Source organism: Schistocerca americana, chromosome 1 (genome assembly GCF_021461395.2).
Source record: "Schistocerca americana isolate TAMUIC-IGC-003095 chromosome 1, iqSchAmer2.1, whole genome shotgun sequence".
Taxonomy (NCBI): domain Eukaryota; kingdom Metazoa; phylum Arthropoda; class Insecta; order Orthoptera; family Acrididae; genus Schistocerca; species Schistocerca americana.
The window spans coordinates 347,390,240-347,412,637 of NC_060119.1; the positions used below are offsets into that span (position 1 = coordinate 347,390,240).

Consider the following 22,398-nt stretch of genomic DNA (forward strand, 5'->3'; position numbering starts at 1 on the left):
CAAGTTTTTTTTTTCCGCTGACTCTTCGGAAGGAGCAGTGTAGCTGTCGAAAGATTGCATTCATTAGATGTTCTTGGTGCTGTGAGTATATTTGTTTTGAATCTTTGTATGACAAGTACCATCCATCTAGTTGTTTGAAGAAAAGTGAGGACACGTAATATTGACTGGAAGAGCCATTGTAAAGTGACCTGGCTTAACATTTTAGTTGTTTACTATCCCAAGAGGTTCGAGAAATTTATTTGCCTACCTTACTATTATCATTCCTTATTGATTTACTTACCTTATTAATCCTCCTATCCCTATCAGTTGACATGTGGAAAAATACAAACAAAAGGAAGAACATCCACTATGTTTCTTTGAGATTCGAACCCGGGTTCTCCGATTCCCAACCAGTTACCTTGGCCATTGCGCTATCAGTGCTGTCGGCAAAAAGTGTGTACCATGTGGGTACAGAAGCGGCAGTTGTGAAAGTTTCTTACCTCGATTTCTGGTAAAGTATGTGTTTTTGGACCCCATACCTGATAATGAAAAATGCTCTATTTACAATTATCTATCGATCCCGCCAATTTTGAGTCAGTTGCTTGTCATAACCTTTAGGGGTGATTTTCTCAGAAACATGGGGGTGTTGACCCAAAATATCTTAGATTCCTTCGTTTTAGGATGTACACAAGCAACCTGCCAAATTTGAGCCGAATCAGTTGGCCGTGTCTGAGACCTTCCCCTTGTCAGACAGCTTGGCATGGTGATGGGGTACATATGCCAGCCAATCTAAGCACTTTGTCAGTCAGGCCCAGGCACAGCCTGCGATCCGAAATCTTGACTGTCGTAGATGGATCTTGTAGTTATCTTTCTAGATACATACTTTATTTTCGGAATCTACTTGTGGTAAAAATGTTGAGTGAAGTTCACTGAATGAATTTAATGATGGTATTTCGCTGTCCTTTTAGTTCACCTTCATTGTAGTGCTGCTCATCCTCATGTAGAGAACTCAACCCAAAACAGAACCTGCCACATGGCACACTACAACCATTTCCTACCAGTCAAAGGACAGACCTCCCATACAAAATCACCCATTGCTGTTGCTACTTCTGCAAAACATTCTGTATCTATATGCCAAGTAATTAACTATCCATGTCTTTAAGAGCTAATACGAGCATCTGATGTCTGAATATTGATGCCGTCTACACTGGCATCAATATGTGTGGCATTAATTTGTCTTGTGTCCACAACATATGTTGTGCACCAAGTTGTTATTTTAAAAACCCATTCATCAGTACCGCCCATTACTGTGTCTGCAAATGAAGAATATGTTGCAATCACCTCCGATGCTGCAACTGGCAAAACAAATCCATCATGTGCATGTGGTCATAGCAGCTCTTCTTCTCTGAGAGAAGTAATGTAAGGGTTAGAGGTTTGGACGTAGCAGTCTGCTTTCACTTCTCAGAAAGCTGATGAATTACTTGTCAGTGTATGTTTATACCTGCTGCAGAATGCTTCTACAGTGAGTCACTGGCTGGTGCATGCAATAAAGCTGTTTTGCATATCTCAGATATGGAATAATGCCTTTATCTTGATATCTTCATAAGTATCTGGTGCTGAGGGTGACAGCCACAATGATTTCAGGTCGATGTAGTGTGCCTGCTGCTATGAACTCTTTTTTTTTTGGGGGGGGGGGGGGGGATGATAAGCTAGTGAAGGTTATTTACTCAGTATATGTGAATTTCTGCCCCCACAAACCCAGTGCCTAAAATTCCCGACAAGTAGCGTATGGGGCCCACAGCCAAAGATAGATCCTTCTCCCCCCCCCCTCCCCCCCCTCCCCCCTCCATTAGCTTAAACTACACTTTAAGTCAAAAAGTAAATTATAACTTCATGTAGATCCTCTGTCGCTTTTATGATCTACATAAGTGTGTTACAACCTGCAAAACAAGCAGAGCTCAACCAACAGTAAAAAGACATGCAGTAGCAATCATTCCTTGGATTCTTGGGAAGGTATTAAAAAACACAACACAGATTCTGTATCCATACCTTATGAGTAAAGTAGGGTAATTCAGATTCCACTGTCTTCACTTATGAGAATGTTTTTAATATCTCCATACTGTTTTATTTGTGGAGAAAGAGTGACGTGTGCTCCAAGCCATGGCCAATTTAAGCAATGATTAATAATCATGTGGACTCTTTAGCACTAAGCCAATCATGGACTGGAACAAGACTGCCACTCTTCTTCTTCAAATGAAGCAATGTGTGGGTATTACAAATATAGGCTTAAACCAAACTGCAAATATTGGATTTTGACCCTTTACCTCTCTGGTATGGATATAAAAATGGTTAATAGTACCCCATATTCCTAATCAGGTTGCCCTGGTCAGTGTATGAGACATTTATATGCTAAATGTATTTTTCACGTACTTTGTGTAGCTGTCTCAATCTCTGTTTCTAACACTCGCAGGTTTGAATCAAAGATTGGTAGCATTTGCAAAGCAGCTGGTGAAGAGTGGAAGTTCCTTTCTTGGTGAGCCTACTGTGAAGTCAACACTTACAGACACGTCTTCCACCTTCAGCTCCAAATCACAAACATCACAAGACCAAAAAGTTACTGCAAAACACACATTGATGCAAGCAGCTGATTTATTGGATTTTAAAGTTCATTTCGTAGATTTGCCTAAGGTAATCATCATTTTGCATATAATATGGGAACTATTATTTTGTTTGAAGTAAATTTAAAATTATGTTAATTTTAAAGAGCATGCTATATGCAGTTTAATTGAGAAGGTAGCATATGCTTTTATGTCATCTTTACCCCTCCTCAATTTCACAATTTTTTTCTTGTGGAGATAGATCAAGCACACACACTCAGCAGTTGAAAAGTTCTAAAATCATAATTTTCCTCAAAAAGTGGGAATAGGATTGTCTCATTGTCTGTAACTTTTTCAACATATTCAGGTGGAATGAGTCTTGAATCTCCCATTAACCATTCTGGTATACATTTCCTGTGGGTTCTCTTACATTGCCAAAGATGGACACTAAGAGAGTTCCTCTGACAAATATGCAGCTCATTTCCTTACACATCCTTTTCCACTATGAGCTTGTGCTCCACTTAGCCTATGCTTTCTTTCTTGATATTCTGTATTACTGCTGTTAAGCTGGTAGTGTATGAAGTAATATTTTAGTAATGTTGAAATAATGTTTCATACTGACTAATTTTTGCTAGGTTTTTTACTGAATAATGTTGGTGCAACATATTTCATAAATGTTTCAAAAGGACATAAATTATGTTTCTGTTTACAATTTAAGTAAGTAAGCAATATTTTTTATGATAAACATGAATGGTTGCTTCAAAATACAAATGTTAACGTTTTTCTTTCCTTTTCGAAATGTGTTTGAAGAGACAACAGGCTGATTAGATTACATTAGATTGGTACTTGTTCCATAGATCATGAATATGACACTTCATAATGATGTGGAACGTGTCAGGTTAGTAAAAGGTGTCTATACAAGTTATTACATTACACAAAACATTGCATGACACTTTATTTTATTTTATTTATTTTTTTGTGGGTGTTGGGGAAATTACCTACTTACTATATCCACAAATTCATCTAATGAGTAGAAGGAGTTGCCATTAAGAAATTCTTGTAATTTCCTTTTAAATGCTATATGGCTATCTGTCAGACCTTTTGATGCTATTAGGTAAGTGAGCAAAGACTTTTGTGGCATCATAATTTACCCCCTTCTGAGCCAGTTAGATTTAACCTTGAGCAGTGAAGATCATCCTTTCTCCTAGTGTTGTAGCCATGTACACTGCTATTACTTTTGAATTTGTTCAGATTGTTAATAACAAATTTCATAAGTGAATATATATATATATATATATATATATATATATATATATATATATATATATATATATATATATATATATGAGGGAAACATTCCACGTGGGAAAAATATAACTAAAAACAAAGATGATGAGACTTACCAAACAAAAGCGCTGGCCTTTACAAATGTCTGCTTGTGTCTGTGTATGTGCGGATGGATATGTGTGTGTGTGCGCGCGAGTGTATACCCGTCCTTTTTTTTCCCCTAAGGTAAGTCTTTCCGCTCCCGGGATTGGAATGACTCATTAACCTCTCCCTTAAAACCCACATCCTTTCGTCTTTCCCTCTCCTTCCCCCTTTCCTGATGAAGCAACCGTTTGTTGCGAAAGCTTGAATTTTGAGTGTATGTTTGTGTTTGTTTGTGTGTCTATCGACCTGCCAGCGCTTTTGTTTGGTAAGTCTCATCATCTTACAAAGATGATGTGACTTACTATACGAAAGTGCTGGCAGGTCGATAGAAACACAAACAAACAAATACATACACACAAAATTCAAGCTTTCGCAACAAACTGTTGCCTCATCAGGAAAGAGGGAAAGACGAAAGGAAGTGGGTTTTAAGGGAGAGGGTAAGGAGTCATTCCAATCCCGGGAGCGGAAAGACTTACCTTAGGGGGGAAAAAGGACGGGTATACACTCGCACACACACACATATCCATCCACACATACACAGACACAAGCAGACATTTGTAAAGACAAAGAGTTTGGGCAGAGATGTCAGTCGAGGCGGAAGTGCAGTGGCAAAGATGATGTTGAATGACAGGTGAGGTGTGAGTGGCGGCAACTTGAAATTAGCGAAGATTGAGGCCTGGTGGGTAACGGGAAGAGAGGATATATTGAAGAGCAAGTTCCCATCTCCGGAGTTCGGATAGGTTGGTGTTGGTGGGAAGCATCCAGATAACCCGGACGGTGTAACACTGTGCCAAGATGTGCTGGCCGTGCACCAAGGCATGTTTAGCCACAGGGTGATCCTCATTACCAAGAAACACTGTCTGCCTGTGTCCATTCATGCGAATGGACAGTTTGTTGCTGGTCATTCCCACATAGAATGCATCACAGTGTAGGCAGGTCAGTTGATAAATCACGTGGGTGCTTTCACATGTGGCTCTGCCTTTGATCGTGTACACCTTCCAGGTTACAGGACTGGAGTAGGTGGTGGTAGGAGGGTGCATGGGACAGGTTTTACACTGGGGGCGGTTACAAGGATAGGAGCCAGAGGGTAGGGAAGGTGGTTTGGGGATTTCATAGGGATGAACTAAGAGGTTACGAAGGTTAAGTGGACGGCGGAAATTCACTCTTGGTGGAGTGGGGAGGATTTCATGAAGGATGGATCTCATTTCAGGGCAGGATTTGAGGAAGTCGTATCCCTGCTGGAGAGCCACATTCAGAGTCTGGTCCAGTCCCGGAAAGTATCCTGTCACAAGTGGGGCACTTTTGTGGTTCTTCTGTGGGGGATTCTGGGTTTGAGAGGATGAGGAAGTGGCTCTGGTTATTTGCTTCTGTACCAGGTCGGAAGGGTAGTTGCGGGATGCGAAAGCTGTTGTCAGGTTGTTGGTGTAATGGTTCAGGGATTCCGGACTGGAGCAGATTCGTTTGCCACGAAGACCTAGGCTGTAGGGAAGGGATGAGGTGATGAGGAAACAGGTTTTAGGCAGGGTGGCAGGTGATCACCTTAGCCAGCTTCATCCTGACCCACAACTTCTTCACTTTTGAAGGCCAGACACACCAACAATTAAAGGGAACAGCCATGGGTACCAGGATGGTCCCCGGGGATGGCCCCCTCGTACGCCAACCTATTCATGAGTCGCTTAGAGGAAGCCTTCTTGGTTACCCAGGCCTGCCAACCCAAAGTTTGGTACAGATTTATTGATGACATCTTCATGATCTGGTCTCACAGTGAAGAAGAACTACAGAATTTCCTCTCCAACCTCAACTCCTTTGGTTCCATCAGATTCACCTGGTCCTACTCCAAATCCCATGCCACTTTCCTTGACGTTGACCTCCACCTGTCCAATGGCCAGCTTCACACGTCCGTCCACATCAAACCCACCAACAAGCAACAGTACCTCCATTATGACAGCTGCCACCCATTCCACATCAAACGGTCCCTTCCCTACAGCCTAGGTCTTCGTGGCAAACGAATCTGCTCCAGTCCGGAATCCCTGAACCATTACACCAACAACCTGACAACAGCCTTCGCATCCCGCAACTACCCTTCCGACCTGGTACAGAAGCAAATAACCAGAGCCACTTCCTCATCCTCTCAAACCCAGAATCCCCCACAGAAGAACCACAAAAGTGCCCCACTTGTGACAGGATACTTTCCGGGACTGGACCAGACTCTGAAAGTGGCTCTCCAGCAGGGATACGACTTCCTCAAATCCTGCCCTGAAATGAGATCCATCCTTCATGAAATCCTCCCCACTCCACCAAGAGTGAATTTCCGCCGTCCACCTAACCTTCGTAACCTCTTAGTTCATCCCTATGAAATCCCCAAACCACCTTCCCCACCCTCTGGCTCCTATCCTTGTAACCGCCCCCGGTGTAAAACCTGTCCCATGCACCCTCCTACCACCACCTACTCCAGTCCTGTAACCTGGAAGGTGTACACGATCAAAGGCAAAGCCACATGTGAAAGCACCCACGTGATTTACCAACTGACCTGCCTACACTGTGATGCATTCTATGTGGGAATGACCAGCAACAAACTGTCCATTCGCATGAATGGACACAGGCAGACAGTGTTTCTTGGTAATGAGGATCACCCTGTGGCTAAACATGCCTTGGTGCACGGCCAGCACATCTTGGCACAGTGTTACACCGTCCGGGTTATCTGGATACTTCCCACCAACACCAACCTATCCGAACTCCGGAGATGGGAACTTGCTCTTCAATATATCCTCTCTTCCCGTTACCCACCAAGCCTCAATCTCCGCTAATTTCAAGTTGCCGCCACTCACACCTCACCTGTCATTCAACATCATCTTTGCCTCTGCACTTCCGCCTCGACTGACATCTCTGCCCAAACTCTTTGTCTTTACAAATGTCTGCTTGTGTCTGTGTATGTGTGGATGGATATGTGTGTGTGTGCGCGTGTATACCCGTCCTTTTTCCCCCCTAAGGTAAGTCTTTCCGCTCCCGGGATTGGAATGACTCCTTACCCTCTCCCTTAAAACCCACTTCCTTTCGTCTTTCCCTCTTTCCTGATGAGGCAACAGTTTGTTGCGAAAGCTTGAATTTTGTGTGTATGTATTTGTTTGTTGGTGTTTCTATCGACCTGCCAGCGCTTTCGTATGGTAAGTCACATCATCTAGGATTTCATCCTATGAAATCCCCAAACCACCTTCCCTACCCTCTGGCTCCTACCCTTGTAACCGCCCCCGGTGTAAAACCTGTCCCATGCACCCTCCCACCACCACCTACTCCAGTCCTGTAACCCGGAAGGTGTACATGATCAAAGGCAGAGCCACGTGTGAAAGCACCCACGTGATTTACCAACTGAGCTGCCTACACTGTGAAGCTTTCTATGTGGGAATGACCAGCAACAAACTGTCCATTCGCATGAATGGACACAGGCAGACAGTGTTTGTTGGTAATGAGGATCACCCTGTTGCTAAACATGCCTTGGTGCACGGCCAGCACATCTTGGCACAGTGTTACACCGTCTGGGTTATCTGGATACTTCCCACTAACACCAACCTGTCAGAACTCCGGAGATGGGAACTTGCCCTTCAGTATATCCTCTCTTCTCGTTATCCGCCAGGCCTCAACCTCCGCTAATTTCAAGTTGGTTGGATATGGGTGTGTGTGCGAGTGTATACCTGTCCTTTTTTCCCCCTAAGGTAAGTCTTTCCGCTCCCGGGATTGGAATGACTCCTTACCCTCTCCCTTAAAATCCACATCCTTTCGTCTTTCCCTCTCCTTCCCTCTTTCCTGATGAAGCAACCGTTGGTTGCGAAAGCTATATATATATATATATATATATATATATATATATATATATATATATATATATATATATATATATATATGTTTTTTTTTCTGAGGCTACAGTGAAGATCTCTAGCCCTTTAAATAAGTGTCTGCAGGATGATCTTGGATGAGCTCCAGCAATTATTCTGATTACATGCTTTTGTGCAATGAACACTCTTTTACTCAATGATGAGTTACCCCAGAATATGATGCCATACGAAAGCAGAGAATGAAAATAGGCGTGGTAAGCTAATTTACTGAGATGTATATCGCTAAAATTTGCAATGACCCTAATATCATAAGTAGCTGAACTCAAACATTTCAGCAGATCTTCAGTGTGTTTTTTCAAGTTCAACTCCTCATCAATGCATACACCTAGAAATTTTGAATATTCTACCTGAGCTACCGATTTCTGATCGAAGTCTATATTTATTAATGGTGTCATTCCATTTACTGTGTGGAACTGTATATACTGTGTTTTGTCAAAGTTTAAAGAGAGCCCATTTGCAGAGAACCACTTAATGATTTTCTGAAATACATCGTTTACAATTTCACCAGTTAATTCTTGTCTGTTTGGTGTGATAGCTATACTTGTATCATCGGCAAAAAGTACCAGCTTTGCATCTTCGTGAATATAGAATGGCAAGTCATTAATATATATTAAGAACAGCAGAGGACCCAAGACCGAACCTTGCGGCACCCCATTCTTGATTGTTCCCCAATTTGAGAAATCACCAGTTTTTGCGTATTATGTGAATTGCTTATTTCAACTTTCTGCACTCTTCCAGTTAAGTACGATTTAAACCATTTGAGCACTGTCCCATTCATACCACAGTACTTGAACTTATCTAGAAGTATTCCATGATTTACACAATCAAAAGCCTTTGATAGATCACAAAAGAATCCCAAAAGGTGACTTCCGGTTACTCAGAGCGTTTAATATTTCATTAGTGAAAGTATATATGGCATTTACTGTTGAAGAACCCTTCTGGAAACCAAACTGACGTTTTGTTAAAACTTTATTTTTACAAAGGTGTGAAGCTACTCTGCAATACATTACTTTTTCATTAAGGCAGTTAGAAGAGAGATTGGGCGGTAGTTGTTGACATCAGACATATCCCCTTTTTTATGCAGTGGTTTAACAATGGCATACTTAAGTCTATCTGGGAAAATACCCTGCTTCAGAGAGCTATTACATATGTGGCTAAGAATCCCACTTATTTCTTGGCAGCAAGCTTTTATTATCCTGTTGGAAATGCCATCAATTCCATGTGAGCTTTTATTCTTGAGAGAGTTTATTATCTTCCTTATTTCAGAAGGAGAGGTGGGTGGAATTTCAATTGTATCAAATGGTGTGGGTAAGGCCTCTTCCATTAATTGCCTTGCTTCTTCTAATGAACATTTAGATCCTATTTTCTCTACAACACTTAAAAAATGATTATTCAAAATGTTTTCGACTTCCGGCTTGTTGTTTCTCAAGTTTCCATTTGCTATGATGGTGATGCTGTCATCCTCTACTCTTGGTTGCCCTGTCTCCCTTGTAATAATATTCCAAATTGTTTTGATTTTGTTATCAGAGGTATTAATCTCAGACATGATGCACATGCTTCTGGACTTTTTAATAACCTTTCTTAATGTAGCACAGTAGTTTTTATAATATTTGGCTGTTTCTGGGTCATTACTCTTTCTTGTTGTTAGATACAGTTCGCTTTTGTGGTTACAAGATATTTTTATTTCTTTAGTAAGCCAAGGTTTTTTGCTGGGTTTCTTACAATTAGATTTAACTACTTTCTTGGGGAAACAGTTTTCAAATTCTCTTACAAGTGTATCATGAAATAAGTTATGTTTTAAATTAGCATCAGGTTCCTTGTACACCTCATCCCAGTCTAACAGCCGAAGATTTTCTCTGAAAATTCTAATTGTTGAGTCATTAATTGTACGCACAACTTTGGAGGGTAGTTTTGAATTACTGAATGGAACATGTCATATACTGTAACTAGCTGAGCATCATGATCAGAAAGGCCATTCTCAACAGGACAAGAATTTATGTTTTTAAACCTATCTTGGTCTACAAAAGTATTATCTATCAGTGTGCTGCTGTCCTTTACTACCTGAGTAGGAAAATTAATGACAGATGTCAAATTGAAAGAACCGAGCAAGACTTACAGGTCATTCTTCCTATTACATTGTTTCAGTGAATCAACATTGAAGTCCCCACAAATAATCATTTGCTTTCCCCTATCTGACAGATAGCACAACAAGGCATCCAAGTTTTCCAGGATTAAATGAAAGTTTCATGAAGGGGATCTGTATACTGTTACAATTAAAAGAGCCCTCCTTCAGTGTAAGTTGACAGGCACATGCTTCTGTATGTTGCTCTAGACAAAACTTTTTTGTATCTAAGCTTTCTACACAGTGATAACTTTTGACATGTATGGCAACTCCTCTCACCTTATTCTCTCTACTCATATGTGCAGCTAGTTTATAACCTCTTCCATATCAGACACAATGTGATGCTCAGACAGGCATAGTATATCTATTACATTATAAGATTCAATGTCATCTAATCAAACCAGGAGCTCATCTACTTTATTCTTCAATCTCGGGATATTTTGGTGAGAAATGGTGAGAACAGTGGATGACCCATTGAAAATTAGGAATAGAATATTATGAAACAAGAAAGAGAATTTTTGTAGTGAGTGGTATTTGTGGTACTACATTTTCTGCAGTGAATTTATATTACTGAGTGACTTTCCTTCAAGCCAGTTCCAATTGTAGGTTGCCTATATAACTGGTTCCATGGGCAACAAAAATTTTACTTTTATTACATAATTATTGACCAAATTTAAAATGCTATTAGAACCTACTCATTAAATGGTATAAATCTTATGTTACAGGTTTAACAAAGTAAGACAAGTATTACAGTTAGAAACTGTGTTCATATCTTGAAGCAGCATAATTCACTACATGCAAATAACCAGATTATATTCACCCATTATTTAAAAATAAGACCTAGTGACTTACAACAAACTTTACACACAATTTCTAACATTTGTGGAGTTTTTCTCTTGCTGACAGCCTTCCAAGAAACAATAAGAGGAAAAAAATTTGTCACTATGTTTTCATTGTTTGTGCAGCATCAGGCAAGATGTTATAATTTATTACTTCTTTACCACTGACTCTATTTGCAACACAATTTGTTAGACAGTATCCGCATATACCACTGAATGCTCTTGCAAAATTATATCACAGCACACAGTTCTGAAGATAGACATCATAGGCATTAAGATGCAGGGGAAACCTGTTTTTACTTGAAATAGAGTGTAAAGTACCCATACTATATTCATCCAGGTTTCATAATGAGAACAGTTACTGACTTCCAACAAACTTAAAGCATGATTTCAAACCTTTTCTAAACGTTTTCTTGCTTATATGCTTAATGCCAGATATTCAGTACATTAATTCTTTTGTAAAGTAACCAGACTTTTGAAATTGTTTTATACATGAGTGTTCAATTCTTTAAAGAATTAGGTTTACTGGTGTATACTAATGGATGATTGAGGTCATATTTTCTGTAGCTTTTTGGTTTCCACCTGCATTGATAGTTCTTGGTCTCTGCTGATTCACTTAAGGACTTATTTTTTGTCACTGTCGTGTACAGGTTGACAGTGACAGGGGAGAAAGACTGCTTCATAAGATTTTATGTAGCAGACCCTGTTGAATCAAATTACATCAGAGTAAGGACACACATAAATAGATAATGTCACTGAATTTATTGTCATTTATTTCCAGAGACTCTTCTGTTGCCACCCTCATGAAAAAGGAGACTTGTAAAATCTGACAAGAATATCAGTATTGTAAAGTATAAATTGGCTTCATTGTACTTCATAGTACAAATAGATATGAATGTAACATTGGTATGTGACAATCCACACACTTACTGTATTAAGAATAACTGGGAGGTGATTTTTCTACCCACCAAGTTCTGGCAGTAACTGTTACAGGAGTTAACTGATACGATCAACACGTTCAAACCACCTGTCATTGAATAAAAATAAAAAGTAGTAGCATTAAAACTCTGTATTGCAAATGAAATGTTTGACAATTATTTTCATGTAAAAAAAAAAAAAAAAGAGGTGTTCTGCTTTTAATCATCACAAATAGTTTTGTGATTTAGGGTGAAATAGGATGGCAGTTCTACAGGCTGCTCAAGAAAACGCCTAGCATTAAAAGGAAAAGTGTTGATTGTTTAGAAATGATGGGAAGTTGTTCCAGTGGAAAATGTATCCTAGAAGTGGAGCTAAGGTTATGAGCCGTGGGCAATACAAAGACTTCAATGGAACATTTTCTCGGAAAACTACTTGACATCTATATGCATACTTTTGTTGGAATTATCAGGGATTTTTGTGGCAGATAGACACTAACAGAAAAAACAACACTAAGAAGCAGTTGTGTGACATAAATGGAAGTTGGTTGGTGTGTTTCGACACCTATGCATGAAAAAGAAAAGTACATAACAATGAACAAATTTAAAGTGTCATTAAGTAAGATATTATTTGTCATCAAGTTAATATGTGTGTAACAAAATATTGCTTGTTTTATGCAGCCTAATGATGAATTCTTAAGTTTGGTATCATTGGCAACAAACCAGCCTTCACTTTGTCTCGGTGTTGGATCAACAGTTGATGCCTCACAGGAACAGGTGAGTTTGTTTGTTAATCAGTTTTCATCTGTTTCATTAACTGATGTTCATCAAAAAGTTGCTGTCAAAAAAATTCATGCATGTAGAAGTAAATTGTGTCCTCATTAATTTATTCTTTTTATTTATTTATTGCTGTACAAATGTTGTGCGCACATGCCCATCATCAGCAATTTCTTAGCACTTGCCAAAGCAATTTCTGATAATATAGTTATCTAATTATATGACAGGGATATTCACTATATAAGTTTGGATAATGTGTAACCGCGAAATTTGTATTCTGATTACCACAGTCATAAAATTAGATGATTATATGAACCTTATCAGCTAACATCTTAGGTATGTGCTATTAATTGTGATGTTTTTTGTATGGTGGTTAGCAACATGCTGGAATATCATTAATGCAGACCACTTTACTTTTTATGTTCATGACTGTGACTGCTTGGAAGGTTGTTACTGGAGTCATTCTCCAACTTCACTGCTAGTTCTGTTAAGAGACTCTATAACAAATTTTTACTTCTTTTGAATAACATAAAAAGTCCATTTGTTTGAACAACCCATATATTGACATGATGTAAAGAGCTTCGCTCAGTGCCAACATTCGGCACCTACTATATGAAGCACATTTCATTCATTTATTACACGTCATAACATTCATTACTATAGATAGCACCTTAAGACACCTGCACCACTGCAGAGCAGGTGAGCAATCCTTGGCACTCCTGTTTCCACACCCTGCAGTTATGCCCTCCCACAAAGTTGCTGAGATGCCGTCCCTTCTTGAAGATTCGTGTCATCCCTCGGCATCACTCACCACATGCAGATAAAATAACAATCCTCACAAAATATGTGTGGTTTTACCTGCAACACCTTATTTTATAATTTTCATTTGCAAGTATCATTCTCTGATAAGAAGTAAGGATAAACATCACGTCTCTGGAGTGTTAGGTACTGCTACAGAAACTAGTATTTATAAGATGCAACTGATAGTGAACATGTGTGCCCAATACTTATCTGGCAGTAAGTAAAGGGCAGGTGGGCGTGCGTTTGTGTGAATTTGAAGTAATACATTCTGCCACCTAATATTTAATTTCAGGCTGCCCTGAGAGCTTTGAAGGCCTTGTGGAAACTGGATGTGGAACAAATCTCGTCTAACTCTGCTCCCAATAAAACGATGGGCTGGGGAGACTGGTAAGTGTTATATAGGGCTTGTATGACAACTGTTTACAGTGTACTACAGTGGTGTATGGCAATTCAAAATGAACAGTTTGATGTATAGGACATTTGCAGTTTACCAAGCTGGGAAACAACCTTGGATTGGCCTACAAAAACCACCTAAGCCACAGCATATGTCAGCTATAAGAGATTTTGACTAAAATTGCCGTCAAATATTAGAAACACCTTGTTGTTGCATCTATAAAATGTAAAATTGATGTTTGTCTAAATTTTATGTTGAAATGTTTTTAATTTTAAAAGTATAAAACTAACAGTTAAATAGTTTTGTATGTCTGGACTTCTTACTACTGTGCTTGTAGGTTTTAAGTTTAGATTGAATTGTAAATGTGAATTGTTTCTGCATAACATTTACATTAAGTCTTCTATCTTTCATTACCCTCATGAAAAGGTTTAAATTAGTAAAAGTAACAAAATAGATGATGTCAAAAATCTTGCATGATGGAGTTGCTACAGTGTATGTAGTTTTTGTAGGCCAGTACAAGGTTGTGTCCCTCCTTAGTAGACTGCAAGTAGTCTACATCAAATTATTCGTCTCAAGTTCCCTTTACCGCTGAGGTATTCCCTTTACCGCTGAGGTACATCACAAACAGTTACCATTTACACCGTGTGTGTTCTCTGTGTATCGTATGTGCACTTGGGTATTGTGACACACCCTTTATTCCTTCTGTTTATGTAACTCTTGTTTCCCACAACCTCCATCTTGTTACATGGTATAGCATGATAGCTTCTCATGTTAATCTATTTATTTACTGCAAACTAATTCAGCTTTTCCTACTTTTGTTAGTATGTCACTAGGATCCAAGGTTTTAGGAAACTTGTTTAAAGTTCTGGATAATAAAAGAGGCAGTATATGATAATAAGTCAGATGACTTACGCTGCTGTTCACTGTTTTGTTTCATAATCTGAAACTGACAACTATTGCCAGTTCGGAGATACTGGTCCCCGTTTGTGATAGGTAGGCCTAACAGACGGTAACACCAAAGATAAATATAAAGCATTGTTGCATTGCAAGAACAAGAAGTGTGCAGCAACATCCGTCTCTCTCTCTCTCTCTCCCTCCCCCCCCCCCCCAAGAATGTTTAAAATGATAACAGTTTGACATACCAATTAGTACCATATTATTTGCCAATTACACACTTAGTTGAAGGTCCCCACAGTTTGGACATAATTAGATCTGTACATAATACTCATGTTTACTGTACAGTCTTGACATCTTCAGAAATTCCATTTTTGACTTTGTTATGATGATTTAAAAATGGGTCTTGGCCTGAAACTAGTCATTGTTTTAGTAGTCAAATAAAAGGTACTCATACACTCATTTTATACTAAGCACTCTTTCATCCAGCAAGAGGAAGCAAGGAATTGTTGAGCATAGAAGTCTTCAGGAGTTTTAGTGCTGGCCAGGATTTTAGTCAGACAAGATTTAGGGGAATAGAAAGAGAGTGGAAACTTAAAAATAAAATCTTGAAACAGGTAGGACTCTTAAGTTGTGTAATCAACCTTTCACCAAGCACAGCTGGACAGATTAATGAACATCAAAATTTTCTATCAGTTATTTGTCAACAATCAAGAGCAATTACACCTTGACTTAGCAGCTCCCCTTCTCTTAACCCTTTTCATTGCTGTGTGCTTCTGTATTGGAGCAATTGCTCTGTCGTTGAGATATGCTGATAGCTCTGTTTGGTACATTGCCCCCACTCCTGCTTCATTTCAACAGTACATTTATCTGGTTATCAACATAAATTTGTAAGAAATAAACAGCTACTTTAGAACATGCAATACATTTGTTTCCTTCTGGATCATTTGTTGGATTGTTATGGCTGTCTGAATGTAAAGTATCATATTGATACACAGTGTTGGATTGCATTATTTTATGGAAATTTTATTATTTTAGGTGGGATATGCTCGATCATGGCAAGCTACAGTAATACATTCAATCCCCTTGAGCCAGAACATATTTAAGAAGTCACAAAGACTGTGTTTGAATAGGATAATAATGAAGTTAAAGATGGTTTTGAAGACAAACTCACACCGTGAGTGACTGAGATGTTGAAGATGTTGAAGTTCAGCAGAAAGATTCAGAAACAGATGAAAACAACAATGAGGATGATGAAGAAGTACTTGAGAAAAATGAGTGGTGTTATATTGAAATTAACAAAGACACAACATGAAATAAAGTTCCACCGTCAGAGAGAGTATGCTTCATGGCCTGTAGTATTATCTGAAAGTTACCTAGGCCTACAGGAGCAGCAAAAGCAGTGAGTCTCTTATTTTAGCTGCTGTTAACAGTAGTAACAGGAGAAGCGTAGGAGATCTGTGGGTAGCCAATGGGGACAGTATTGGAAAGTGTTCACCTCATAATGACTGTAAAGTATTTCAAATTCATAATGTAGTGCCATTGCTGTCATGCAATCCATGATGACAGGAGACGATTTCACAAGATAAAGCCAATAATTTATCAGTTTTGTTGCCAGTTGACTGCCGTGGCTGTGGAACGTGATATTTTAAGAAATACAGCAGTCAGCAGTTTGTAGTGGCATAAATAAATACATAAAAAAGCGGCCAGTTGCTGTATTTCTTAGAATAAGATAACTGCAATTCGAGAAATATTTTCTATGTTTGTACAGAACTATACTCTAGGAAAAATGTTACAGTAGATGAGAAACTGTAAGAATTCTGTGGAAGGTGCAGCTCTTTCCACTATGTAAATGCAGCAGGCCAAACAAACAAGACATTAAGATATTTGCTCTTGTGGACGCATGAATATTTTACCATATAATTGGAATCGGAAGGATTCAATGACATAAGCAACCAACCTTTAGAAGTGGTTCTGTGACTGTGTGAATTTGTTTAGCAGTAAGCTCGAAAATTTTGCAGATGAGTGGTTCGCCAATATTGGCTTGATAGGGGCGTTAGGAAGGAAAAAATCTTTCTTTTGTTTTGAAGATAAGAAGTATTATTCTAAAAATGTATATGATCCTAGTGTGAGATTAATTCAGTAGATGCTTACACAGAAGATTAACAAAACTAATCCATTGTAACATTTTATAATGACTCAAAAGGTTGAGTCAGAACTGTGGATGAGTTGACCACTTCATACAATGTTGCAAGAAATGAGCACTTTTGGCCGAGGGTTATACATTTTGCAGTGATCAATATGAGTGGAACAAAAGCATGAATAATTTTATTTTGGCAGCAATGGAACATGTATCAGAAGAAGAAGATTGCTGAAACAATTGTCTTTTGCATTAGTTTTGCATCATTTGTCGTGAAGAAGTTTGGACACCACAGAAATTCATTCAGACCTTCAGCAGATTCAAAAATGTTATAGACTGACATTTGAAGAAGTAGAACGTGAAACTTGGGTCAAGAGGAAGAAGTGTAATACCTGCACAGTGAAGAGAAAACTGACAAAATATTGTTGCAAAATTTGTTAAAAGCCAATCTGTTTGATGAACATTCAGACTTTCTGCTCTGACTTTGGTAAAATTTCTCATTTGTTATCACATTCCAGCAGTGATGATCGAGACAACAGAATTATTAATATTATCATTGTTCTTGTTCTTTTATATCATCTTCATCTTTCTGTGAAGATATTTGCCATTTATAAAGTGTTTAATTATTAAAATGTAATAAAACAAGTGTAATTAAGTGATGTGATCAATTTTGCGTATCACATCCGATGTCATTACAGAGAATACCACATCCCATAGAGGGTTAACTGAAAATGGAAGCATAGAGAAGATGTAGGAATAAGCTGAGAAGAACAGGCTGTGGAAAGAAAGACAAAAAATCTTCAAACTACAAGAAAAATTAATAAATTAAGAATAGATCTAAAGTGATGTAGTTTTAAACAGGGGAGTGATTGAGAAAAATGCAGAGATTGCAGAATAGGTCTCTGCCTGTGTAGCATTAAGATGTTAACCCTTAACTCGCGAGTTGACTTTTCTGTAATATATACCACGAGATGGGGTCTGTGGGACCCCTATGTTTAAACCGAGATTTAAGGCAAAAATCATTTGAAATTTTTAATTCATTTTCACAATTATTTAAGTGTTGATTAAATGCTTTAAGTTTATATTATTGCACTAAACAAAGCCTACAACATTTTACTGTTTATCATACAAAAGCACATAATTTTGTGTGTGTGTTTTTTTTTAATAGTACACATAAATAGACTTGAGTGCTGAACATTTATGAAAAATGGTGAAAAATATCAGCAATTGCTTAAAAATTGCAGGTTTTAGATCATTTAATTCCACCCGATAAGTTCAGAAAAAAAAGTTAACACACAAGGTACACTTGTGTCCTCGGGACCCAGATAAATTTTGAACAGGTTTTAGAAGAAAATAACGAAGTTGATAAAATTTAAATACTAAATATTTAATATGGTAGTATTAATCCTAATACATAGCTAGTTTCAGTATTTCTGGTCATCTCTTCCATAAATTGTATAAAAAGACAGTGAAGTACTTAAAGCACAAAAAGTGAAAAACATACATTTGTCAAGTCTTACTCATGAGCTACAAACAATAACCTGTATAACTGTAATTACACATTTACAATCAAAATGGACTGTTCTTCAAAGCTGTAAACCGAAAGAAAAGTTCAAATACAGTATAATGATTTCTGCAGGCATAGCTTCTGGGAAGATTCTATGGTAACATTTTCAGCCAAATGATATACCTTATTTATGAAAATGGTTAAAAAAAAAAGCAGCAATTGCTTAAAAATCTCAGGGTTTAAATCATTTATTGTTTTTACCAGTTAAATTCAGTATTTTTACTCATCCAAACCACCGAAACACTATGAGCACAACACACGCTGTCACTTCCACTTGTATCATCAATATCACTGCCCACTGGTTCGTTCTGAGTATTGATGATGTCTTCCTCACGCATTTTTATGAAATCTCGTACAATAAATCCAAAATATTGTGAGTGCAGTTAAGAAAATAAACTTTCACTGCAAGTACAACTGGGTCATTGGGACCCATGTGCTTTTATAGATGCAAAACTAGCAGAGACACACGTGTGACAATGCTGTGGGCTGGTAGCCAACTGAATGCTGGGAGAGTACATAGGCGTGCAAGTCAGTGTTGCTGCACATATTGCAGTGCTGCAAAAAATAAATTTCTCTCAGGTCCCTAGGACCCAGGTGTACCAGTTATGGATTAAGTATTTCAGTGAAGAAGCAGAGAGGTCTCCATCACAACTTTCCCAGAAGTGCTTCCTCTGAATGACACTCTTGTTTGATAGCAGAACTGTGATCACTGGCTATTGTAAAATCATCATCTTTTTTGCTTATTTCTTGATCTGTATTATTGACAACTTCCTCCATAGACCGACTAACAACTAACAGTTTCATCAAACTCGGGAAAGTTAGAAATGACACATTCGTGCCAACACATAATGAGCTATACGGTACTGTACTGAAGGATACAAGTACATAGTTCACAAGGTGCGGTTTAAGAGACTCCAACACCTATCAATAACATGTGTCAACAGTAAATACAGAAAGCGATAACGCAACTGACAACAAAATGTCATAGGCTTGGCAATCTACGGAGGGTAGGGGAGTATAGAAGCATTCCACCACAACTGCCCTTGGAGAGCAAGTTCAAAAATTTTCGCACAGTCTGAGAGACCACACCTCATGAGTTAAGTTGTCCAAGTAGTTGGAATAGTAAAGTCACAGCCCTTGTGTTGAAGTGTATGCGCTGTGGCAGGGTATTGTGTAACAAGTATATTTGTCCATTCATCTTCCTAAACCAATCAGATTGTGGAGTCTAGGGAATTCTTTTCAAAGAAAAGTGGTGTAATCTGAGGTGGAATGTGTTATCTATAGAAAGTGACATGAGATTCACTGTTGACTCTCTTGGCACTGGTAGACAACTCCATACATATTGTTACCTGAAATAAGTACTGGTTCTTGTGATCAGATAGTTTCCTTCCCATTTACATAAAAAATGTCATGCCCATCTGTAATTATGACTCATAAAGTAAATATTTCAAAATACATAGTACCTTTTAATTATGGCCTAATTTAAAGGTAGCTTTTGTTCTCCCTGTATTATGTTATCGATAAGAATAGAGTTTGTTCCAACTAATATTCTTACTTACTTCTAGCCACTTATCTGACATAATTGAACCTAATTTTCTTTTTCTACCCCCTCAATGCTTTGTCACAGCCATTTGCTTTTTCTTTCCCTTTCAGTGTTGCTGGCGTATTTGTTTTTCCTTGTCATGTCAGATTTTCAAATACCTGCTTTTTACAGCTTTTCATTGATCTTTCTGTTACTATAATTTGTCTCTTTTTCTGGATGAATTTGTACTGGAGTACCTGAATAGTCTCATTTCCTTCAATAATTTTGTCCAATTTGTTGGAACTTGGACTTGAGGGTGTCACCTTTCATTTGTTTGAGCAGCTCTGTTGCCATGTGGCAGGTAGTAATTTTTTTTTCTCTCTCTCTCTCCATTCGATTGAAGAGACATTTTGGAAAACATTCATGTGAACAGACAGTATGCAATATGTAGTGTCAATGAAAAAGGTAAGAAGTTTCAAAGTATGGTATAATTTAGAAGTTTATATAAACCTTTTAACCAACTGATTACCGAAGCAGAATTGTTCAAAACGATGACTCTCTTAATGCATAGTTCACCAGAAGTGAGTTCCAAATTACAAAAGAATAAAATGTTTATGTAGTAATATTCCTGAGATGCCCTGGACCTCTACAAAGACCAAATACAGTTTTTTATCTCTTTTTATTGGTCTTTTTTGTTATAGAAATGTATACTGGAGCTTTTCAAAAGATGCTATCACTCACAAAAGAATGTGACCCTATTTACAGTAATAATGTGTTTCTTTTCTTATATGTTTTTCAACAGTTCGTGTCACAAACCAACACACATAGCATCCTTTGGTCTGATTGGGTTTCCCCTTCAGCCGAATGAAGCGCATGTAACATAAAACAACCAAAGAGGTTGTGATGTGCAGGAAGGATAGCCTGAAATTGGGGAGGCTGCACTTCCTTGTTTTTTATTGCTGAATCGTCTACAGCAGATATAGCTGTGCTGTTTGTGGTTCTGCGTGAACACAATATATAAAGAACTTGGATTTTAATTCACCAGCAGGCCATTAGATTGGTGATAAGAGCCTTCAAACAAACCCCACACCCAACCTTGGTGCTGAGGCTGCGGAACCATCTTTAACTGTCTGGTGGAATTTTACTTCATAGTGCAGCATGTATGTGTACCAGGTCGGTCACATGGTCTTCAACCTAAAATTACCTTCTTTGATAGTCAGTGAATATGCATATGCCGTTCGCAGTCCATTTGGGATTAACATAAAGGTGCAATTTGCAGAGCTCTGTATTAGAGTGAATGACTGAAGGCAGTATAATTTGTTGGCAAGTTCTAGTCAAATGTACATGCTTTAGGACTGAAGGAGACCCACTCACCGAAAATCAAAAGCATTGAGTTGTCGACAGGCACACACAAAAAAAGAAAAATAGTTGCACGCCTGTGTACGTGCACATGCCCACACACATACACATCACACACAAACACGCGCGCACACCCTAGGTGCATTGGGGATTGTATTGTGTGGGGGGAGGGTAGAGGGAGTAAACAGGTGGGGGTAGTGGTTGGACGTCAGTGACTAGCTACTCCGGAGGAGGCTGGCTAGAAATGCAGGAGGGATGGGTGGCAAGTGCACAGGCTGGGCATGTGATGCACAGGTATCAAAGCCAGCGGGGAGCAGTGTGTGCTGAAGGTGATGTAGGGATGTGGGTTGGGAGAGGATGATAGGGTGGAGGAAGGAGGAACTGTTGGATGGAGGTTGTGGGGCAGTGGGTTACAGTAGTGTTAGGCTAGGACAATTACCAGGAGCAGAGGATATGCTGCAAGGACAAATGCCATCTGTATAATCCAGAAAACCTGGTGGTGAAGGGGAGGATCAAGATTGCTCAGGTTGTGAAACATTCATAAAAATTGAGCATGTTATGATCAGCTGCTTGTTGTGCCACTGGATGGTCGATTTTGTTCTTGGCAACTGTTTGGTGGTGGCCATTTATCCTGGTGGACAGGCGGTTGGTAGTCATATCGACATAAACATCTGTGCAGTGTTTGCAGCCGAGATGGTGTGTGGCATGGTTGCTTTCACAGCTGGCCCGGCCTCTTATGGTGTATTATAAGCCTGTGAAAGGGCTGGAGTAGGAAGTGCTGGATAGGTGTATTGAGCAGGTCTTGCACCTGGATCTTCCACAGGGAATGATTTCTGTGAGCATAGGAATGGACTGGGATGTTGTGTAGATTGGGTGGGGTATGAAATACCACTTCAGGAGGGAAGGGAAGGATCTTGGTTAGCATGTCTCTCATTTAAGGGCCTGATGGTACATAAACAAAGCCCTGACAAGATATATGAATCAGTTATTCCAATCAAGGGTGATATTGGGTGATGGGTGGCGACACTCCCTTGGGGGGGGGGGGGGGGGGGGGGGTTGTGCCTGCCTGTGAAAGCCTTCATGAGACCTTAGATGCACTGGGAAAGGGAGTTCTCATCATAGCAAATACATCATCCACAGGAAGCCAAATTGTGTGTAAGGGATTTGTTTGG

At 38.9% G+C, this 22,398-nt stretch overlaps 1 protein-coding gene across 6 annotated transcripts in view; it reads left to right on the forward strand.

Annotated features, from left to right (window-relative positions):
* The window catches only part of LOC124599373 (maternal effect protein staufen-like), a 253,006-nt gene that overhangs the window by 168,201 nt on the left and 62,407 nt on the right, over nt 1-22,398 (forward strand). For all 6 annotated transcript variants that reach the window (XR_006978568.1, XR_006978569.1, XM_047136072.1 and 3 more), the window contains exons 9-11: nt 2,450-2,667; nt 12,454-12,549; nt 13,643-13,737. Coding sequence is in view for 4 of the 6 variants with exons in the window: in XM_047136072.1 (XP_046992028.1) it covers nt 2,450-2,667; nt 12,454-12,549; nt 13,643-13,737 (409 nt within the window). In the remaining 2 variants the exon portion in view is untranslated. The remainder of the gene's footprint in view (nt 1-2,449; nt 2,668-12,453; nt 12,550-13,642; nt 13,738-22,398) is intronic.